The following is a 23,486-nucleotide window of genomic DNA, read 5'->3' on the forward strand; positions in this document are numbered from 1 at the left end:
GAAAGACTAAAAACACAAGTGCAGTGATATACACGCATCAGCTCTGAGAGCTGCTAGTGTATTATTTTAATAATAATAATAATTATAAATATGTTTTGATTTAACAAGCGTTCGCCATTACTTAATGGTATCAAACACAACTCATTTCTAATTTTTCAAATTTTCTACGAGTATGTGTAATTTTCTGGATGTCCGTTTGAATATATTTTGTCACAAATACTTAACAGAAACTTACAACTCAACATGTCAACTCTAGTTAAGGGTGCTTTGAGATCACATCTAGCCAATTAGACATTTTTGGTGTCTGTATTGTGTTTCTTCCAGTTTTGAAGTAAAGGAAAATCTGATTTAAACAAAATAATCTCAGCAATTATGGACATGTGCCTAAATAAATCTTAAGTAACTCATAGGTGTTTTGAGCAATAAGAAAACGAGCGGAAAATGAAATCTGTTCAAAAATTGGATTAAAATAAACCTTTGTGGATATCGAAACAAATTGGTGGTATTCATTTCAACAAAACCTGAAGCGGTATTTTTGTTAGGGTTCCACAGTCAGCATTTAAAAAAAATATGCGGGTTTTAAGATAAACTATTGTGGGTCGATAAGTACTCTTAACCGAATGATTATAAGAAGTCGTTGATCAAGGATTAAGCCTGAACCTTCATGGCGAGTTTCTTGCAGACATTGAGTCAATTTTTTTTTTTAAAAGAGAGCAATTAGAGCAATTTATAATTTGAAGACGCGTGAATCTTTAAGATCTTTTTTTAAGGAAACAGGTATCCTAACCCTGCCGTCGCTTTATGTTTTTGAAATAATCATGTATGTAAGGAAGAACATATGTGATTTTCCCACTAACGTCGATAAGCCAAAGGCTATTAGAAACACAGAGAAGCTTAAAGTTCCATCTTACAGACTGGCTAAAACCAAAAAGTCGTTTCTGGGAAATTGCATACGTTTTTATAATAATATTCCAAAAAATATTATAAATGAAACAGATACAAAATTCAGATCTATTGTCAAGATGACATTAATATCTAAGGCGTATTATAAAATTAATGATTATATCATGGACAGGGATATTTGGAAATAATTCCGATCCGCATTAGCAATCCCTTCAAATAGCGAACCTACTGTGTTAAAAATAAAGTTGTGTTAAATACTTGTGATGTATAGATATCATTTAATAATATTGTAAATCTGTTTAAAAAATATACCTCGTTGAGTTTCATGCCGGATTCTTCTCAACAGAGGTTTTAGATTGTTTATTTGATATTCACAAGTGCTTGTTTTGCCCTAAATTGAATAAAGATATTTTGACTTTGACTTTGACTTGCCTTCTACACCGTAGTGCTAGAGTTTGCAATACTAGATATTATTATTATCCTTAAGATAAGAGAGTGAAATGTACGCATGATATTGGGGTGTTTGTAGAATACAGCCTTTGGGACACTCGTTGTTTATTTTAAATTTTAAGATTAATTATACAAATTAGTAAATAGGTTTAATATAAGGCAATATTTGTATGCCCTGGGGCACCACATAGTGAGACTCAAAAAACATAATTTAAGACCAAATAAATGTTACCTATGTTGGACAAATGAATAAATGATTATGATTATGACTAAAGTACTACTAGTAGGTACCTCCTCGTACTTTGCGTTGTGAGCTATAGACCTAGTGAGTGTTTAAAATGACTGAAATACTGTAGGTTTCCTCGTTTTCAAACCTTTAAAAATAATGAAAACAATAGCAATAGTAGTCATGTGATAAATTTTGGAGATACCATATGGAAGTTAAAACTCGCAAGGGGTTATTTTCTTGTGTGCCCCCTCATGGTCTTGGTTAAACGGCCCTGAACAGAACCCATACGTTTCGTATCAATTCAAAAAACATCGACGCAGTTACGTTACTACATATTTGAGTCCACCCCTAATTGGGTTCGTTTCTCTTAAAACGCAGCCAGCCCTCTGGAACGAGGACGTCGTTATTTTATTTGCGATTCTGTTTAGAGCTGATGCTTATATCCCACCGGTGGGGCACACACGTGTTTTATTCCCAGTATTTTATATTAATTCAGGATATCTCAGCTAGTTGAGCAAGCTTGCTTTTTACAAAGGTTTTTGTGCTAAAATGCTTTGCTGTGACTTTGAACATGGACCAAACATAGCAATCGCACAATGTACACTCGAATCAACCGAATCCTGACCCCCTGTGGAACCTTTTCGTAGAAAAATTCATAGTGACATCGCATTGCTTGACAAGACAATTTATTATGACACTTACTGTGAGAACTGTCAATCAAATGATTGAATCAAATGATTCGACTGTACATAAAATTTGTTTGTAAATATGAGTGTGTGTGTGTGATTTGCCGATAGATGGACATCTGAAATAACACATAGGCTATTTTTATCCCGAATTTCTCACGGGATCCGTGTAAAATCTCAAAATGTAGCACCATCCTGAATTTTTTCAAAAATTTTCCTCCGACCGGTTAAAAAAAAAAGATTTTAGAGGGGGGGACGCTAGATTTTAATGAAAAATTGCAATTTAAAGTTGAATATTTTGCAAACAAATCACTGAATCGAAAAATCATCTGAGCAAACCCCTAATGGTTTTAAAAGACCTATCCAACGATACTCCACGCTATAAGGTTGGATGAGAAAAAAAAACACCCCCACTTTACGTCTATGGGAGGTACCTAAAAAATATTTTTGACTATTTATTGTACTATTTTGTCGGCATAGTTTACATATTATATCCGTGCAAAATTACAGCTTTCTAGCATTGACAGTCCCTGAGCAAAGCCGCGGACGGACAGACAGACAGACATGGCGAAACAAACTATAAGGGTTCCATTTTTGCCATTTTGGCCCCGGAACCCTAAAAAACAACAAAACTACAACTCGTTTTGAATAATAAAATTAATTGAATGAGGCGTTACTTTGCGGAGGTCCGTATCAATGAACTGAAATATTTACTTTGCTCACCCGCGACTTTATAATAGCTACGTTTATGCAAGAGATGTGTGTTCATGCAGCAATGCGTAAGTGTAGTGTGATGGTGGCGATAGATGTGTTAGTATGATTCGTGTATGTTTTTATAGTGTGGAGGTAGAGAATCTCTGCATGAACACACATTTCTTGCATAAGCGTCGCTATCATAAGGTCGCGGATGAGTAAATTAATTGTTTTAGTCCATTTTAAATATCCAAAATATTATCGGTGGAATATTCATTGCTATACTTAGTCTCCGCAAGTTTTAGGTATGCTAAATCATGCAAATTAATAACTAAGGGCAGACGGCTCTTGAATATTCAGATTAGACTAGCTTCACTCTTTTAGTTTACCCTGATTTTGAATGATTTAAGTAGAATAGGCCGTGGTGGCCTAGTGGTTTGACCTATCGCCTCTCAAGCAGAGGGTCGTGGGTTCAAACCCAGGCTCGCACCTCTGAGTTTTTCGAAATTCATGTGCGGAATTACATTTGAAATTTACCACGAGCTTTGCGGTGAAGGAAAACATCGTGAGGAGGCCTGCACAAACCAGCGAAGCAATTCAATGGTGCGTGTGAAGTTCCCAATCCGCACTGGGCCCGCGTGGGAACTACGGCCCAAGCCCTCTTGTTCTGAGAGGAGGCCTGTGCCCAGCAGTGGGACGTATATAGGCTGGGATGATGATGATAAGTAGAATAAGACAGGATTTTTGCAGAAGACCAAATAAACTAACCACTAAAAATATTACAATTTAGTACAGTCAAAGATATCTTTACACTTTATTACCTTCGCGCTGTCACTTCGTATTTGAACTTTTGTATAATATTTTCAGAATGCATACATTGACAAAGTACAAAAGTGTAAATATATCTTTAACAATGACTGTAGGTAGTACAAGTACTCGTAATCTCCACAAAGTGATATTTTTGATTTCCGTTAACTTTAAGTTAACATTCAACAGATTAAATGAAGTTAATTCTTTTACACCGGCACTAATATGGTCTAACTTTTACTGTTTAGTTAAAAAGGTAATCATTAATTAAGATAATTATTAATTTAATTACGCGTTGTAAAACAGTGCGGTTCTTAATTCATTACGTTTTTTAAAGTCCGTAACTAAAAAGTTTTTATTTACAAACACAATATTTAACAAAAAAAAGTTAAAAAGTAGTTACATTTTTTTATTTGATTTCTTTCATGTGTCTCCGCTCAATGTCACTCATTAAGTTTGTCTGTGTCAGAATTTGACTTTTTTTTATTCGACTGGATGGCAAACGAGCAAGTGGGTCTCCTAATGGTAAGAGATCACCACCGCCCATAAACATATGCAACACCAAGGGTATTGCAGATGCGTTGCCAACCTAGAGGCCTAAGATGGGATACCTTAAGTGCCAGTAATTTCGCCGGCTGTCTTACTCTCCACGCCGAAACACAACAGTGCAAGCACTGCTGCTTCACGGCAGGATTAGCGAGCAAGATGGTGGTAGCAATCCGGGCGGACCTTGCACAAGGTCCTACCACCTGCAAAACGACGCAACAACTTACATTTATAACAACGAATTTGAAGTTATTTATAAAAAAAAATTGGTCAAAAGTTATTCACTAGTTTCTATCAACGATGTGAGCCGTCTGCCGAAACAGAAATCGAGAAAACCACGCGAATATCCGACTAATATAAAGTTTCGGCAAAATCGTCTTGATTAAGTTGGTACGATCGTCGTGTAATGCGCTGCTTACTCTCTGTGCATACCAATACGTTGCCTTGGTTACTACGTTTGTATATTACACAGAGACAAAGCTTTCTACGTAAATACACAACGTAAGAGTTTATAAGTGGTGTAACGTCGCAACAGATTCGCGCTGTCATCGTTCATCCACCATTACCTCTCATATTTCGGTTTATAGATTTTTTTAAGCGTACAACGGCAAAAACTACTAGACACTGGCAAAATTGTCCTCCGATGGACAGAGCCATATTTTTTTAAAGAAACAACAACGTCGCAACAATCGATTCCCACCAAGCAACGTGACTTCGGTGATGATAAATATATTAAAGTTTTTATGTTCAATAAAAGTGATGTCCGTAAACCATACCTAACTCATGCTTCTCTGTCTCCAGGTATCCTAACAATTTTTTTACACCATACTATACTAGTAAGTGTGCCATCCCTTTTGTTGCAACCAGAATTGTTTTTTTTTATTCGACTGGATGGCAAACGAGCAAGTGGGTCTCCTGATGGTAAGGATTACCACCGCTCATAGACACCTGCAACAACAGGGGGATTGCAGATGCGTTGCCAACCTAGAGGCCTAAGATGGGATACCTCAAGTGCCAGTAATTTCACCGGCTGTCTTACTCTCCACGGCGAAACACAACAGTGCAGCAGTGCAGTGTGTGTTATCCTTCGTGTTGTCTTTTTGCAATTGTAAGTACCTACTATTGTTGTCTTGTGTTGTGAATAAATGCATTTTCTATCTTTCTTTCTATTGTGTTTTTTGCTTCTTTAATCGACTTCAAAAAGAAGATTTTGAATTCGGTCTTTTAGAAAGTTTTGAAAATGAGATAGTTTGTTTTACATTAAATATTGCTCGCAACTTCGTCTATGACCTGCACGAACTCTCTACTTTTAGGGATCTAAAGAAGCTTATTTTAATTAAGAATAGTTGAACTTTGCACAAGTGAGAGGATTTTTAGAGTTGGTGAAGTAGAGAGATTCTGGATGCAAAGAAACGAATACACTAACTAGATATCAAAGCTTATTTATTTTTATGTTATTATTTTATTAGTAGAAACATGTACTTTCTCTTACGTTGGTAAGGTATGAGGATCCTTACTGAACCTTCATGACGACATTCTTGGGAAAACAGTAGGTATGTGATGGTTTTCTCTCGCCTTCAACACCGTAGAGCTGGAGTTCATAGTTGAAAATAGTGTCTTTTTTCTGTCATAAGTTAATTTTTTCTTTCTTTCCTTGCGTATGAAGCTCTGTTTCTGTGAGATTTTTACTAATATGAGATTGGTGTGGTTAGGCCTGTGGCTTGAGCTTTATCTAATAGAGACTAACTTTGTGATATCTAATTACGATTATTTGCTTAGGGCTTTTGTGTACGTACAAGTACCTATGCACACAACTCTACCATCTCCAAGTACACTGGCGTGCAAAAAACAGGTCAAATTTCATGCAACTGTGTAAGTAATGTGACCCGTTATTTTTGCTCGTTTGTTTATAATTATTTAAGTCTATGCTTGAAATAAAAACAATAGGTTGTAATCTTAAACTTTAATTCAATAAATACTTAAAAATGATGTAAATTATTTTTAATTACAAATTAAATAAACGAGACATTATCAAAGTGATTCATAACTTAAATACGACTTCCTAAAAAAAAATTACTAAGCTAATTGTCACCGAATTGTCTCTAGGTACGGATTATAATTTAAAAACATTCATCCCTCTTTATATTTAAACTTTTTACCCCAATTTGAAAATGTGATAGATTTTTACAAGAAAAAAATACTTTTTATCTATTTGGCAAAGACAGAAGCTGCAATAATATTAAAAATAAAACGATTGTTAAATTAACTTAACCGCACCTTAAGTTTAACAACCATTTTATAAAAAAGGCGTTCAGATTTTAACATGGTCATGGGAAAAGGCCAGAAAAAGGCCTACGAGTATTCTACAAGGATAAATAAGAAATAAAAATAACTTAATCAGTCAAAGAAAAAAGAAAAATACGTGAAAACTCTAAATATTGACGGCAGCAAACAGTACACTGTTATCTTTGAAATTATAACTTATAAATATAAATATCACGGGACAATTCACACCAATTGACCTAGTCCCAAAGTAATCTTAGCAAAGCTTGTGTTATGGTCAACGGATAAATATAATTATATAGATAGATATACTTAAATACATAGTAACACCCAAGACACAAACATTCGTAATTTTTCATACAAATATCTGCCCTTCACGGAATCGAAGGACCTCAAGCTTTAGTCAGTTCTCTAACCATAATCTGGTCGTCTAAAAACTTGATAGTACAACTGTACTTATTAAAAAGTTTGATCTATACTTATTAAAAAAATGTTCAAACATTTTATTACGATCCAGCACACAATGTGAAAGTGTTATGGTGTTGTGAAAACTGAAGTGCCAGCCCTTTCGGCTCTAAGTAATAATTGATTGTTAAATAGTTGACTGTACCTTGTCTTTATTAGTTTGTTTATAATACCGAATAAAAAAAAAATGTTTTTCTGTCCGCTTGTACTCGTACCTGAGCTATCTTCAAAAAATCTCGTTTATTTCCTCAAGTACTATTTAAAAAATGTTAGAAAAAAAACAAGTTATTTAGTGTTTTAAGAAAAAAGTTAATTTTGTAAAAAAAAACTGTGCTATTTGCAGCCGCCGATATAATGTCATCAAAATATCAACTGTCTTTTAAAAACTTGGGTGACATTGCAAGTTCTAAAAAAACATTATTTTACCAAAAAAAATATCGTACTTTAAGTTTTTCATACTTTTTATGAACTGCCAAATGCGATCGACTTAAAGATTTATTGACAAAGTAACTCTGGAGTGACATCACTAACAGCCAACTCGGTTGACCCAAACCTAAACATTCCTCTTGAATGGCCAATTGAAATTCCCTAAATCGGAAAAGTTCGGTATCACATTCTCAGTATTTAATGGGAAGGGTTCACTGTTATCAGGGGGTCCGTAACTGTACCCTATAGTGTTGTAGTCAGCGGGCGCCGGCGCCCCGTAAAGGGGTGCCGGAGGTGCCGGGGCCGGGGGTGCCGGGGGTGGCTTCATCGCCTCTTTGTTCTTCATGAAGTAACTGATCAGAAGGCCGATTATGTAACAGAACTTTTGGAAGAAAGCCATGAAGAGGAACACTGAAACCACTTTCAGGACCGCCACCTTCGAGAATACCAGCAGGATGATCATAACTGCAACAAATAATAAGATATTATGTTCTCAAAAATGTACGTAATATACTTCATTATTAACTAGATATCAGTTGGCGAAGTGCATTGTTGAGGGTCAATCTAAAATTTATAAAAACCGGCCAAGAGCGTGTCGGACATGCCCAGGACAAACCTATCCAACGATACCCCACATTATAGGATTAGTCGAGAAAAAAAATCACCCCCTCTTTAAGTCTATGGGTGGTAACGTAAAATTTTTTTTTACCTTTTTTATTGTACCACTTTGTCAGCGTGAATGATATGTATATTCATGCCAAATTACAGCATTCTAGTACTAACGGTCTCTGAGCTTACCCGCGGACAGACAGACAGACAGACGGACAGATATGGCGAAAGGGTTCCTAGTTGACTATTGAACCCTAAAAACAGCGACCGTAATTCTTAAGCAATCAACATCATCATTATCAGTCGCAGGACGTCCACTGTTAGACTAACCCCCTGTTTTACCATCCATTGATTAAAATCTAACGGATAAATCTAATGCCGTCTCTGTTTGTTTTGTTCAAATAGACGGAGACGGCATCGCATTTATCCGTCAAATAAAATTAATCAATGGGTGCTGAAACAGCCCCTTAGACTTAATCCTCCTTCATAGAGTTGAATCCAGGAGTTGCTTCGGTTGGAAGCAGCCTAAATTCACCGTGAAACTGCGGCTTTATTCACGTCATCCATCCATCTTGTTGGTGAACGTCCTACGCTGCGCTTGCACAAGCATTTCGAAAATGGAACTAACGCGTTCCATTTTTTGCCACGTACAAGATTTCATGTATCTAGACTAAACGGTTACATTCTTACATTCTGATTCTGTGAAGATATATAAGTATAGGAAACAAAAGTAGCCTAATTCTTATTCTAGAGATCTAGCTAATCTCATCCCAAATTTCATTATACCTAATCTGAGCCGTATTCGAGTGAAAGAGACACACACACTCACAAGCCTTCGCATTTAGAATATTTATGTCGTCTGCGGGTCAACAAAATCAAGTTAGAAAATTACCGACAATCGTTCAAAAATCTACACACACACACAAACATCACGCCTGTATTCACAAATGGGGTAGGCAGAACACACGAAACGTTACCGCTTCGGAGCCACTTTTAGCAATTTTAGGTTTTGACAAAAAAACGGTACAAGAGTGACAGGTTGCTAGCCTGTCGCCTACCGACGGTATACCTTAACCTATATCCTCAGTCGCCTCTTACGACATCCACGGAAGAAATGGAGAGGTGTAATTCTAACCCGACACCACACGGGTTCAAAAATCTAAACTGAAATTAGTCACGCAAATAATACTCTACTTAGAATGCAAATTAGTCCAGTGTCACACGAACGCGTATCGCGATACTCCGTTAATGTGACGCGGACTATGCATACAAAGCGGCCCCTCAGGCATTGTACCCACATTGTACCAGTATTGGCGGATTGTTATCAAACTGCTAAATGTGTTCTTGTGATACGTGTGGGATTGTGAATGTTTTGACAGTAATAAGAGTACGGCAATTAATGGACGAGCGCCGTGTGCGATATGCAGTGACTGCAACAATGTAAAGAACATTGGCAAGCGCAGCGTAGGACGTCCACCAACGTGATGGACGGATAACCTGGTTAAAGTCGCAGTTTCACGGTGAATGCAGGCCACTTACCGAAACAACTAGAGGTCTATGGGTGAGGCTTTTGTCTAACGGTGGACATCCTATGGCTGATATGGTGGTGATGGCGTTAGTTCCTTTTATCTTGCAAAAATTCTCTTTTTACATTTCGCCGTGAAGTCGCTATTTTTATCTTTTTTTGAAGTTTTTAGTTTGTATTTTGAGATTAATAAAAATAGTCATCATCATCATAAAATAAAGAGACCACGACACGTGCGAACGTCACCCAAGTTCATTAGTCTGTTGAATGAATTAATAAGAAGTTTATAATAAATCTTTACAATGCACTTGCTCGGTGAGTGTCTCGTTCCGTAGGTTAACATATCTATAGAAAATTCGTCTTTGCAAATGCTGAAAAGTTATGTTTTAATTTATCAAATATCCAAAACTTATAATAAGTAAGTATATCCAAACTACAGTGCAATAAATAACGAGACTAAAGAGGCGTGTTTTTAATTTAGTTTCGTAGAAATACATAATAAAACTTTCTACGCTACAGTGAACTTTTAATGACTTGACTTTAATTTACTTAATGAATTATCAGTCAAAACAAAATAGTCTAACAAACTTTATTTGTCTCTGAAATCTCAAACTCGTGATGCCTTAATACTAAGCACCTTAATGGTCGATCCCAGCGCCGTCGTAACCTTTTAAAGCAAAAGTGAATAAAAACTTCTTTATCACTTACTCCACAGTCGCGCGACATTTTTCTTCTTTTTCGCCCTCGACTCCTCTACTAATGTATTGTTTTGCCCATCGCAGTAACAGCACACCAATAACGCGAATATAACCACCAAAGTTTTCAACATTATATTACTCAATGACAGCTGCAAACGCGCGCTTTCGTGACTTTTTAAACGGGAAGACTATGGAATAAATAAACCGAACAGCCACGCGTCTTTTTTTTTAAGTGAACTGAACCGTCCAGCCAGGCTTCCCGTAAATAAATAAGGTGTAATACGCACTGGCCGTCATAGAAACCCGTGGATTCTACATATGAAAGTTGTTCATTGTTTTCAGCAGTTTAACGAATATCCGTGACTAATAGACGTGTTCGGAAACGATTATTAGGCTCATTGTTGCACGGTCGCGTTCCTCGTTTGTTTAAATTGACGCTTTAGAAAAATTTCTCCGTTTCAAGCAAACAGCGGTATTTGCATGTTAAGGAATTTCCCTTGCCTTTGTAATGTGGAAAAGTGTCGAACTTTTTAATACAGTTATTGTTTGTAAGGAACAGTGTTTTTGTTCAAACTTTAGTATGATTATTGTGTTGTTATAATGTTTTCTGATGGATTACCGAGTAAATTTTGTTTTCGTTAGAATATTGAAATTGCATGTTTATTATTATAACTATGTATTGATAATTGTTCTCAAAATGAATTGCAAGTAAAATACACAATTTCACGATTAAAATTATGATATTTCACTGTCGAAATGACGTTTTATTAATTAATAATGATGATTAAATCCTGTTATTAAGTAAAGTAAAATGGCGTAGCATTTTATAACCCCGCAGGCATTGCAAACAAAATAAGTCTGGGGGCACGAAGTCGAGCAAAACAAAAACAAAGGCACGGCTGTAGCATACTTTTCTCGAAGCCATTCAGGCTATTTTCAACATATTAAGTACTTATTTAAAATCACCAGCTCAAAAAATCCCAGTACCTAATGGTTCCGACTGTTGAAAATTAAGTTAGATACTTAGAAGAGTTCTAGTCTAGACCATTTCGGGAATGGGTAGTCAACGTGACAAAATGATCAGTTCAGTGCAGTTGGAATGTGCAGGGGTCAAAATGTCTACGGTCTAGACCAATAGGCCTGTTTTTAATTGTTAGTTTTTATTTAAATATCAAGTGTTTTTAATTTAATATAAACCTTTGATACATACAAAAGCGATACGTCTTACAGTTTCAGCGCAATATGATACCAAATACTAACTTTTTTTATAATTAATCTATTTTTTCTGCTAAAAGGTTAGTTAGGTGACAGAAGTAAAGAAGATATGTACGACAGAAGTCACTTTTTATGTATCGTGTACGGTTTTCTACCGCGGCCCGAGACATATTCGAGGGCGTGGGGGGTAATGCTCGTCCCGGAGGGGGCGGGGGGGAGAGTGGATAAAATTTAACTTTGCTCCTACATATCCTGATAGATAAAAGTCTTGCATTAATTTTGCCAAATTTTCAGCGAATTGTACTCAAACAAAAGCCAAGTGCAAAGTCATTCACGTCAGCTGTCAAAAGTCACAAGGTGACAGCTAACTTTTTTTGGGTCCGAACAAGGTATAAACGCTCTTAATTACATAGCAAAAGCCTTGTCCACTTCCATGTAACAGAAGAGCAACGCAACTTTTTCTAATCATAAAAATAACATTAGGCGTCTCTAACAATTTTAGGCTACAACACTGTTTTTTTATGTCAAAGACTGCCCCATCTCGCTACGATGTGCCTGCACTAAGCTTACCATCACCTCAAATTTAAAAACAAAATTCTCACTTTGTTTACTCATTCACTTTGCTGGTTGAATGTTCAATGATCTTAGAAATACTTCGCATGTACCGCTTCGCGGCATATTCTATTCAACATCTTACTCATGAAGTAACACGAAGACATGAAAAGATTGAGCATAAAATTCAAATACAGCGAATATTCTTGATCCTTCCCGCATATTTAAATTATAAACTTCTGTTAAACCGCAGCATATTTTCTTCAGGGTATAAGTTTTAATCTCTGAGTCAAGTTTTCGGTTTAAGTTGCAGTTGGGGGTTTAACAGTCCCGTTTATTTCACTTTAACTTACTTTGATTCGGAATAAAGTTAACTGCTGCCAAGTTTTAAATGGTAACCATTAGGTTTGTATGATTACTTATGGTATTTGCAAGTGATTCTTTTTTCAATACCTATTTATTAGTTTACGTATGCTGACAATTTTAGAACCTAGACAACCATCCATCAGTATAAAGAAACTCCTATACCATCACAGTACGATCCTATGCGATAATTTAGCGCAATACGGTATTTAACAACTCCTGATTTTGCCATGTCTTACTATTATTATGAAAATATAGATATACATTATAGTGTTTAGCGAAGAGAAAATTTAAATCGGTTGTAAATTGGATTGATAGTGATTTTTTGAAAAATCTATATACCTGTCTCTTTCTGAAACGCTTTTCTCTATGCAGCAAGTAAGGGGGTACTGGCGTGTGACGTCACATCATCATCCCATCATCCCAGCCTATAATATACGTCCCACTGCTGGGCACAGGCCTCCTCTCAGAACAAGATGGCAGTACTTATGTCTTTCTCTGTCTAATCTTGAATTTCAAACCTTTATAACTTTGTTATTTGTAAAGGTAGCTTAAAAATTGTTTTTCTATTCGATAACAGGCATTGTGTAGTTTTAACTTATAAAACATATACAAAATAGTCAAATACCGTATTACGGCTACTGATTCCTTTTACGATACAAGTGGGAAAAATGTGATAATTCGAAAAAAGAAGTTATGTATGGAAATTGAGTCACAAATACTCTATCTCTATACAAAACATTTTTTTTTTTCATTTTTCAATTGCAATACTTTTTCACTTGTATCGTATTAGTAATCAATATCCTTATTATAAGTAAAAAGGCTGGATTATTGACATGGATTTCCGTAAAGTAATGCCTCCATTAATCGATCATTTTAGTATCAAATCATCGTAAACCACAGAGCTTAAAATAATCCCTTTAGACATTCCAAATGGTCTTTAGAAGCCAAAGATCCTGTTATAAAACATTCGTAACTATTAGAACGAAGGCGCATCAACTTTAGTACCTATTCTCGTTTACTAGCTCTAATTAAGGCTTAGTTTAGTTCAGAAATAGTAAAGTGCACTGAAGATAATGTTACTTAAGGCTAATTAGTTCTTCCACTATCAGGTTTCTTGCTATTATTCTTGTTTATTATTTTCGTCAATATATAGGTACAGTCGCCATTAGATATTTCGGAGCGGCAAAGGTGATCAAAAATATCGAAACATAAACTATAGTACCTTAATAATGCTGATATTTTAGACCACCTTTGCCGCTCCTAAATATCTTATGGATCTGTACTTGCATAAGGGCTTAGGTGCTCATGAATTAAATTAAATTAAAATTCCTTAGCAATACCTTAAATAGAAACTAAGACGAAAAAAAGTGTAATAGTGTCGATCTCTGTTAACTTAAACTTGCAGTCGGGACCCATCCAAAATCATCATCCTAGCCTATATCGTCCCACTGCTGGGCACAGGCCTCCTCTCAGAACAAGAGGGCTTGGGCCGTAGTTCCCACGCGGGCCCAGTGCGGATTGGGAACTTCACACGCACCATTGAATTGCTTCGCAGATTTGTGCAGGTTTCCTCACGATGTTTTCCTTCACCGCAAAGCTCGTGGTAAATTTCAAATGTAATTCCGCACATGAATTTCGAAAAACTCAGAGGTGCGAGCCGGGGTTTGAACCCACGACCCTCTGCTTGAGAAGCGATGGGTGAAACCACTAGGCCACACGGCTTATCTATTATTATATCCAAAATAGTGACCAGCTCAAAATGCCCAGTATGAGTCCCGACTGTTGAAGTTTTAGTTACTCTTACCTTTACGGTACCTATTCAAAATATTACTATAGTACCTCAACATGTTCCTTCCGTGTAGGTAATCTTCGTATAAAAACGAACTCAAAAAATTACAACAAACACGAGCGAAGACCGCTTCAAATTATTACTTAGACACTAGTATCCATGTTATTAAAACCATACCATAAAAAAAGCAACAAAGTTATCTTAAGCTTTCTTCCAATACGGCTGCAGTCTCGCAAAATGCAAAGTAAATGTTATGGTTGAGCAGCTTAGAAAATCTGCATATTTACCGAGTTCTACTAACACTGGAGTAGCCTTGTCTGAGTTGATAGTGAAATACATTTGCAAAATATTGAAGCTTTAAGACCGTTTATACCTGCTGAGCCGGCAACGTTGCATTTTTGTTAGTTTTTCTCGATTATTCCATAAAAATTGAATGAATATTAAAAATGTTGTCTGATAGAACACTTCTTAATATATAATTTAATGTGTCTACTCCAAGAATTATTCGTGATAGACTTTTATATTCTTTAAAACGAATTAATGCCATCTTGCTCGCTAATCCTGCCGTGAAGCAGCAGTGCTTGCACTGTTGTGTTTCGGCATGGAGAGTAAGAAAGCCGGTGAAATTACTGGCACCTGGCAATACCCCTGGTGTTGCAGATGTTTACTGGCGGTGGTGATCTCTTACCATCAGGAGACCCACTTGCTCGTTTGCCATACAGTCGAATAAAAAAAAATGTTTATTAAAGGTTTATAAGGGAGTTTAGAATTCCGAATGTATATAGCATGTACTAGCTGTTGCCCGCAACTACATCCGCGTAGAATTCATTTATCGCTATCCCGCGGGAAAAACTATTATATGTCCATTCCCGGGACTCAAACTATGTGTATACTGAATTTCAACTAAATCGCTTTACAAACTTTCGCATTTATAAATGTACTCGTGTGTTATTTATTTTTAAATGGGATAAGAGTACCTATAACCTCAAGAATTGTCTTAATTAATAATTATTTGAAAGATTTACGAAAAACTGTCTTCCTATAGTTTTATTTTTGATAATATTTAATGAATTCAAGGTTCAATGTCTCAAAAACAGCTCAACCGATTTAAATGAAACATAGTTAAGAACCACCGCAAAGAAAACTCGCTTTCACGGAGAAACCGCATTAAAATCGGTTCATCGTTTGAAAGCTACGTACAGACATCGGTATCAAACTTATAACACCCTTTTTTTTACGTCGGAGGTTAAAAAACATAAAGAAACAAACCCGGCGGCTCGTCTAGTCTGCAAAATTCGTATGCAGCACTGTAATGCACAATTTCTGCACAATCTTCGGCGATTTGCGCTCACTTTGCGCTCATTTTACCCAAGCGACCCGGGAATTGCTTATAGCACGTTTTATACTCTAAGTGATATGTATTCCATGCCGTCGTTTGGACGGTATTGCAGTTATCATCAAATAAATTAAATCGAGTAAGTTCACGGCATTACTAGGTGCCATTTAAATAACTGAAAACCTAAAAGTAGTTCAGAATCGGGACGGTCGATTATATTGTATTTTAACCAGCTACACTTTTTTTTAACCCCCGACGCAAAAAGAGGGGTGTTATAAGTTTGACCGCTGTGTGTCTGTATGACCGTGTGTCTGTCTGTGACACCGCAGCTCTTAAACGGGTGGACCGATTTGAATGCGGTGTTTTTTATTGAAAATAGGGCTTCTAGCGATGGTTTCTTTGACATGTTTAATCAAAATCGGTTTAGCAGTTTTTGAGATATTGAACTTTGAAGTGACAAAGTCGGGGGTTTTCCAACTTTTTGTTGGTTAGGTTATTATTTAAATTAGTTTACTTACAGCATTTATTTTCACATAAGTACCTCCAATATTTCAAAAAAATATATTCGTACATTTCGCTTGTAATTTGTCTTGTCAGTAGCTTTGTAGTTTTTAGAAGAAAATCAAACTGCCAATATTAAATTATAGTCTGCAATGCAACCTCGCTTAATTATTCAATTGGCGGATATTCATAACTTTTACACGGGAAAAAAGGGATTTAAAAAAAAACTACCTGCTTTAAAATAAAATGTAGTACATTCTTAACTCGATTCAGAACAAACTTTTTTCAGGTTTTTAGTTTTTAATTAACACCTTGTACAATTTTTTTTTTAATATGTAAATCGCGTGAGTTGCGATTTACATTCAAAGTAGAAGGTCTTTGTACAGTCAGCAGCAAAATTGGGTGAGCGATTACGGTGCTCAAAATGATCAACACAAGACTTAAGATAATAAGAGAGTGTCTAGATCATTTAGAGCATCACAACTGCTTATCTAATTCTACTAGTAACTGTACAACGGGAAACAATAATGTACAACTCGGAATGTACGCGCAATAATGTACGACGTGATAATCCGAAGCATTTTGCTTCCAATTATCATGCCGTACATTATCATGGTCACGCATTATCAGGGCGTACAAAATATTGCGCGCGCTGTAATGTACGACGTGATAATCTGAATTGAATCGACATTTTTCGCCGCGGATCGAGCGAGCGCAGCGAGCGTGATCGATATAGTCCTAGCAGATCCGACTCGGCCGGGGTGATTTTTATTTCATTCATAGTAGGCTGGTAGTATTATAATCTTCGGATTTTCCGTCATTATTCGTCATTGCATTGAGTTGAGTGCGGGTAGGTGTCGAGTTGATTTTAGCCATTTACACTGGACTTGCGGAATATCGTAATATGGCAAGTGTTGTGTTTGTTGATTGTAATTAAGAACTGAAACGCATGACGTACATAAATGCTTGCGTACCCCTGCGTTATGTTTAAGGTCTGTTGTTGAAACCATTATTTGCCATCCAGTTCCTCTGTCTAGTTTTTCTCTTTGCAAAATAGGTATTCAAATTTTTAATGGAAAAGGAACAAAGATTAAAAAACTTGCCGCAAATTATCGCATCGTTTCGTAAACGCAACAGATTGACTGAGACTATCGATAATGATTAATATAACCGTCTGCCCTACGGTCCAAGTGATTGTAAATTTAAAGCGCTTAATGTCATAATCTGAAAACAAGTAGCTAGCGAGATATTAGTCGGAGTTACTCGGCCGGGTTAGGTTTTTTTTAATTTCAATTACGGAAATCGTAAGGCATGATAATCGGAGTACATAATGCTTCGGATTATCACGTCGTACATTATTGCGCGTACATTATTGGTTCCCTGCTAGTTCGGTACGGGGTGATAATGCACGGCATGATAATTCGTGCACATGAACACGGATTATCAGGCCGTGCATTAACAAGTCGTACATTTACTACACCCTGTACAACCGCGGAGTCTTCCGGCTCACGATGATGATAAGTCAAAGGCTGCTTGTGTTATGTTTTCTCTTAAAAACACATTTCATCTCGCACGCCCAAGTAAAAAATAACACAATCTTTTAACCCGACACACGACACTTTACGAGTAGGTTAAGTAACTTCACCAAATTCCGGGAAACTTCGGCCTTTATGTTAAAGCTTAAAGAAAAACACTCGCAACAGGAACAAACGAACAGAGTGGCTGCTACATTATCTGTTTGACACAATTCTAGGGTCCCGTCTGCCCGAAAACCAGTCAAGTGCGAGTCGGACTCGCGTACTATAAATTTAAAAGTAAGCTATTCCTACACGGATGAAGACCAAAAAGTTGCCCTTTTATAATAAAAACATAATAAATACCGCTAATAAATGTACATGTAATTTTGAAAATGAAACTACTGTGAGACTCACTCATATTAAATGATATTGTAACGGATAACTCACGCCTTAAACCGAGTTTAGCTCGACATGTTTCGGGCTATTACGTAGCCCTTCTTCTCAGGAGCACGCGAACGCGACTCGGCGGCTGCCGCAACACGCACACTACGCGCCACCGCTCTGCTCGCGCGACTGCCCGACGAAACTAACACCGGCACACAACTACCCACATTTTTATCGTCATTTTTATTGTCAATGTCTAATGTAGGATAGCACACAACACTAACAACATCGCTCCGTAAAGGCACGTTCACACCAACCGATGACGCAGCACGAGTATTTAAAACTGTTTTCCAACTCGGGGGTACAGACCAACCGCAATCCCGGTTAAAATTCGGATGACGACTAATCTCAATGGCTTCACGCACTTTCCGCGGAATGAAAAACTTTTCTCTCGCAAGTACAGGCACCTTATCAAACCTGATGTAATGCGTCAAATTCGAGTCCATTGAATGCTCGGCCACAGCAGAGCCCCTGTCGTCCTGTTTCCTCATACTACGTATTTGCTCCGATATACGTGTGGTCGTAACGTGTTGTAACAGTCGTAACATTTGCATACCAAATTTTAAGTCGATGCTTTAACCATTGAAGAGTTCCGACCTGCGGAGACGATCCTGGCTGGACTACCAGGATGTCACTACTAGATTATTGTACTGTCACACAATTTACTTAAGTATTCTAAATTTCAAGTCAATCTGACTACTGGAAGTTGGTCAAATTTAACGTGCAAGATTTGAATACAGACAGACAGACAGACAACGGGACAGGTGAAACTAAATAAAAGCTTGTATAAAGCATTTGTATCGAAATGGTTTTCAATTTACTATGCATTTTAAAAATAGACAACCCAATTGGCGGCGCCTGGAAAAGGGTTAAGGGTTTGTCCTATTGTCTCTCCAGCTGAGGGAAGTGGATAATTATACGCTAAATTCCATTTAAAATTTAACACGAACATAAATTAAAGGAAAACGTTGTAAAGAAGCCTGACGTATTATATCTACCTATACAGACCGAGATTATCTAATTACTTTATAATGTTCTAAGAAAAATAAATTGCATAGATCCCGCGAGATAGCGATACCTAACCGAATTCTACCCGGACGGAGTCACGGGTAACTGCTAATTTTTAATACTAGTAAGCAGGGATGTTACGGTGCTCCGATTCCGTTTCCGTTAAGTCAGAACTTCCGTTTGATATTAAACATCCGTTTCGGTTCCGGTTCCGTTACTTTTGAAACGGAAGTTATATCGGATGTCAATGTCAATGCTTACTGCGGCGACTGGACATGAGCGGCGTACATTAAAAACATACAGAAGGCTAATTATGTAACGTTTCTGACACTCGCGATCACAATCAAATGATAGTTTTCGCATACAAAAACTGTCGCATACAACATCTAATGACAGTTTTTGTATGCGAAAACTATCATTTGATTGTGACCCTCAGGTTTAGAAGACCTACCCTTAACATCTCGTCCACCTATCGCTCAGGCTCCGATTCTGGTTCCGGTTACGTTTTCGGTTCCGATTCCGTTTCTGGTTCCGATAAACTAAATTGAAAGCATCTGATTCCGCTTTTGGTTCCGATAAAACCACATCCGTTACATCCCTGTTAGTAAGTATACGGAACTCCAACAGTTTAAGCGCTTCCTACTTGACAGCTGTTTTTGCTAACGTGCCAAATCGCTTTAAGAAAGTTAGCTGAGTTTTTTGGCACAGGCGGTGCACGTAGTTTATTCCAGAATTCATATAATATGAAAGATTTTATAGGCCTTTGGCCTCATCTGCACTTAACATCAGGTGAAGTAGGGGTCAATCATGGTGTTTTATATTAAAAAAAAACGCTCATGTTGACACATCAAAACTATCTCTTCATCATCATCATCATCATCATCCCAGCCTATATCGTCCCACTGCTGGGCACAGGCCTCCTCTCAGAATGAGAGAACTTGGGCAATCACGGTGTTTTATATAAAAAAACGCTCATTTTGACACAACATCAAAACTATCTCTTCATCATCATCATCAACATCATCATCATCATCCCAGCCTATATCGTCCCACTGCTGGGCACAAGCCTCCTCGCAGAATGAGAGAGCTTGGGCCGTAGTTCCTACGCGGGCCCAGTGCGGATTGGGAACTTCACACATACCATTGAATTGCTTCGCAGGTGTGTGCAGGTTTCCTCGCGTTGTTTTCTTTCACCGTACCGGAATTATATGTTACTTTGGGCTAATTGGCAAGGCATACGTAGAAACTACAGAGCTCAAGTCCTTTCATTTTAAGAGGTGGCCTGTAGGTACCCAGTTGTTCAATGTGTATAGTGTAAAAAATGTAATTTTTTTATAAAACTAAGTTCGTCATTCAAAGGGATTGTATGAATTTTATCAAAGTTGTTTTAACGGATTAAAATTGAAATTAGTCAGTTAATTTTGTCCCAAGAAAAAAGTTATTTGGCGTTCTGAAGTCAATTATTCAATCCATTACTAAAATGTTTTGGAATTAGAACTTATTGTTAAAAGCGTGATCAATCTTAATTAAGCTCGACATTTAAATTATTTGTTGTTAAAATGTAAATGTAACCAATTTACCCCCGTATCAACGAAAAAGATCTCACAACAGTACGCTTACGAATGAAAAATATAAAGGTTTTAAGGTTTTCCAGTTTTTATTTTCCAATCTCCAAGTTAATCCATTAGGTCGGGATCCCTTTCATAGGATCTGGTTAAAACGTCTTACAGATCTGATTTTCGAGGGTAAACATACCTAATTTTATTTAATTTCGGCTTACAAAAGACTTTTTTCTCTAATAGCTTTTCGAGTTACGAATCGCTGCTTATTTAAAACAGATATGTAGTTTACTTTTCGTTTTCAATTTTGTGTCGGCGTTTCGATGTAGGATTTATAGTTAACTAGTGTTTAACCGTGGCTTCGCATGCGTAAACCATTAGATCCAGCAGATAAATTGAAATTCCGGGATTTCACAAGTTCCCATGGGAATTCCCATAAAATGTTATAACATAAGTTTGCAACTAGGAAGTAGTGCCAAGTCCTACATTTTTTTTGCTGAATTTGAACTTATCAGAACCTTCATTTTAGAATACAGACTCGCACTTGGCTGACTTTTTTAAAAACAAAAACTTTGCATACCAAAAATCTACCTTACCAACAGACCTCTACGCCAATCAACATTCTCGACTAAACAACCGAGAATCCCACGAGTCAGATTACATTGCGCAGCCAGTGCCTATAGATTTATAACTGAACGATCAACCATAGCAATGTACAGTAATTCACTCGATTTTCCTTTTTCCTGACAGTTATACACGGTTAAGGTAGCATTCCGTTCTTAGCGACCGCAACGCGCGATCTACTGCTTAGTATGAATTTATAATGGAGCACTAAATAAACTGGGTTTGTTTTTAACTTAACAAAAAATGGAACCGACTACAAAAACCTTGAAAATAATTTTCTACTACCTAGTTTGAAGTCGGTGCCTCAGCACGAGCCAGCAGGAGTGGAACTATAGTCGTCTACCTGGTAGCTTCAAACTAGGTAGTAGAGATGAAGTCCCACCTACATACTATGTATTGGGCTTCAATCAATCCTGCTGGCTCATGCTGAGGCACCGACTTCAAACTAGAAGAAAATAATTTTCAAAGTTTTTGTAGGTAGTCGGTTCCATTTATTGTAAAAAAAAATTTCATGGTTTTTAGTGATTTGTAGCCAAAGTGCATTATGATAATTAATTCTAGCTTGATACTTTTACGGTTTTACGCGTTCTTGGAAAAGGATCCCGACAGACGGAAAACAAAGTGATCTTATAAGGGTTACATCTTTGCCGACTGATGTACGGAACCCTAAAAAAGAAGCATGGTCCCCCTACAGTCAGAGCGAGGGTCTCAGCTGTCAATCACCTTGAAATTGGTTTCACGCTGTCACACGCGCTACTTTCTATTATTCACCGCTTAGGGTTCCTTCAGCAGGGTCCACTGCACAGAATCCTCACTATCATTTCGGCCTTTATACGTCCTGTTGCACACAGGCCTCCTCTCGGAATGAGAAGGATTGGGCTGAAGTTCCTACGAGTACTATAGGTACTGTTAGAAGTAAGTACCTATCTACTCGTAGGTACTATTAAAATTATAAAAAATATTTACTAATAAAATTAAGATTCACAAAGTTGTTTCAATATATGTAGGTATTACTAATAAATTATTGAACGGAGCTGTTTCGAAAGGGTGCATCTAGTCGCATAATTTTTGAAAGTCATACAATACAATACAAATATTCTTTATTGATCACCAAAAGCAGTATAGAGACATAATTGTGATGTATATCATAATTTTTGTTAAATCTTTTTTTTTCTGCCGAAAACGTAAATTTTTCAAACATTTTAAAGGCAATTCTAAAGGTTTTGAGTAAGGTTTGTTTTTTAACAATTCTGGACAATTAATGAATTTAGACAAAAAAGTGTTATGACAAACAATACATTATGACTTTCAACAGTTTCGAGCCGTTATACGAGCCGATATGGGCTCGTTACGGATATTTGTAAATTAGTAATTTGAGTAATAAATTAATTCATCATCATTCAAGGTGTCCACTGCTGAACAATGGCTTCCACCTTAGGATACCACAATAAACACCTAAGTACTCGCAACTTGCATCCACCGGTTTCCCGCGACTCTCACGATGTCGTCTCGTTAGTAAATTAATTACTGCAAACTCGATTATGACTCCTGAAATAATGTAATATACCTAGCCTTGGTTACAATTGTAACCGAACTAACAAAAATTATGACAAACATACATTATGACTTTCAAAAATTATGCGACTATACGTACCCATCCTCAACGGCTTCGTCAATGTTCGTATTATCGACGAAATGAAATTACCAAGTCATAATTTCTCTACTTTGTCAGAACTAAGTGAAGGATTATTTCGGGATCAAAGTGCGGCGTGGGCGGGTAATATTCGACAGCTACAAAACCTTCGCGCAATCATCGTTAACCGAGTTACTGGCAACACTGAGGGTTGGCGACAGACGCGACACTCCATTTAATTATCCTACTAGCCCTTATCTACACCACTAGTGGGTAACACCTTCAAGCGCAAGCTGAAGGAACTTATTGACGCTCCAAAAATCCCTTCACTAAACCAGCACTTTGAGTACGCCAGCCTGATGTTTTGAACAACTTATCTGTCCCTTGTTTTTACTCATGATTTATTGTAATTTATTTATTTCTTGTTTATTAATTTTATTTACATATTGATAAGTGAAGTATATTTTGTATGTTTGTCTGTCCGCCCGCGGCTTTGCTCAGCGACTATCAATGCTAGAAAGCTGTAATTTTGCACGGATATATAATATGTAAACTATGCCGACATAATGGTATAATATATATTTTTTAATTTTTTTAGGGTACCTCAGACGTAAAGTGGGGG

The 23,486-nt window shown here is 37.0% G+C and overlaps 1 protein-coding gene across 1 annotated transcript; it reads right to left on the reverse strand.

The window, feature by feature from the left end:
- Positions 1 to 7,329: 7,329 nt before the first annotated feature.
- Positions 7,330 to 10,576, reverse strand: LOC141437714 (uncharacterized). Its single transcript, XM_074101188.1, has 2 exons — positions 10,331 to 10,576; positions 7,330 to 7,953 (listed from the first exon to the last, which is right to left on the reverse strand). Exons 1-2 carry the CDS (start codon positions 10,449 to 10,451, stop codon positions 7,616 to 7,618), a joined length of 459 nt encoding a protein of 152 aa, XP_073957289.1. The 5' UTR covers positions 10,452 to 10,576; the 3' UTR covers positions 7,330 to 7,615.
- Positions 10,577 to 23,486: the final 12,910 nt, after the last annotated feature.

The sequence above is a fragment of the Choristoneura fumiferana genome, chromosome 18 (assembly GCF_025370935.1).
Source record: "Choristoneura fumiferana chromosome 18, NRCan_CFum_1, whole genome shotgun sequence".
NCBI lineage: Eukaryota > Metazoa > Arthropoda > Insecta > Lepidoptera > Tortricidae > Choristoneura > Choristoneura fumiferana.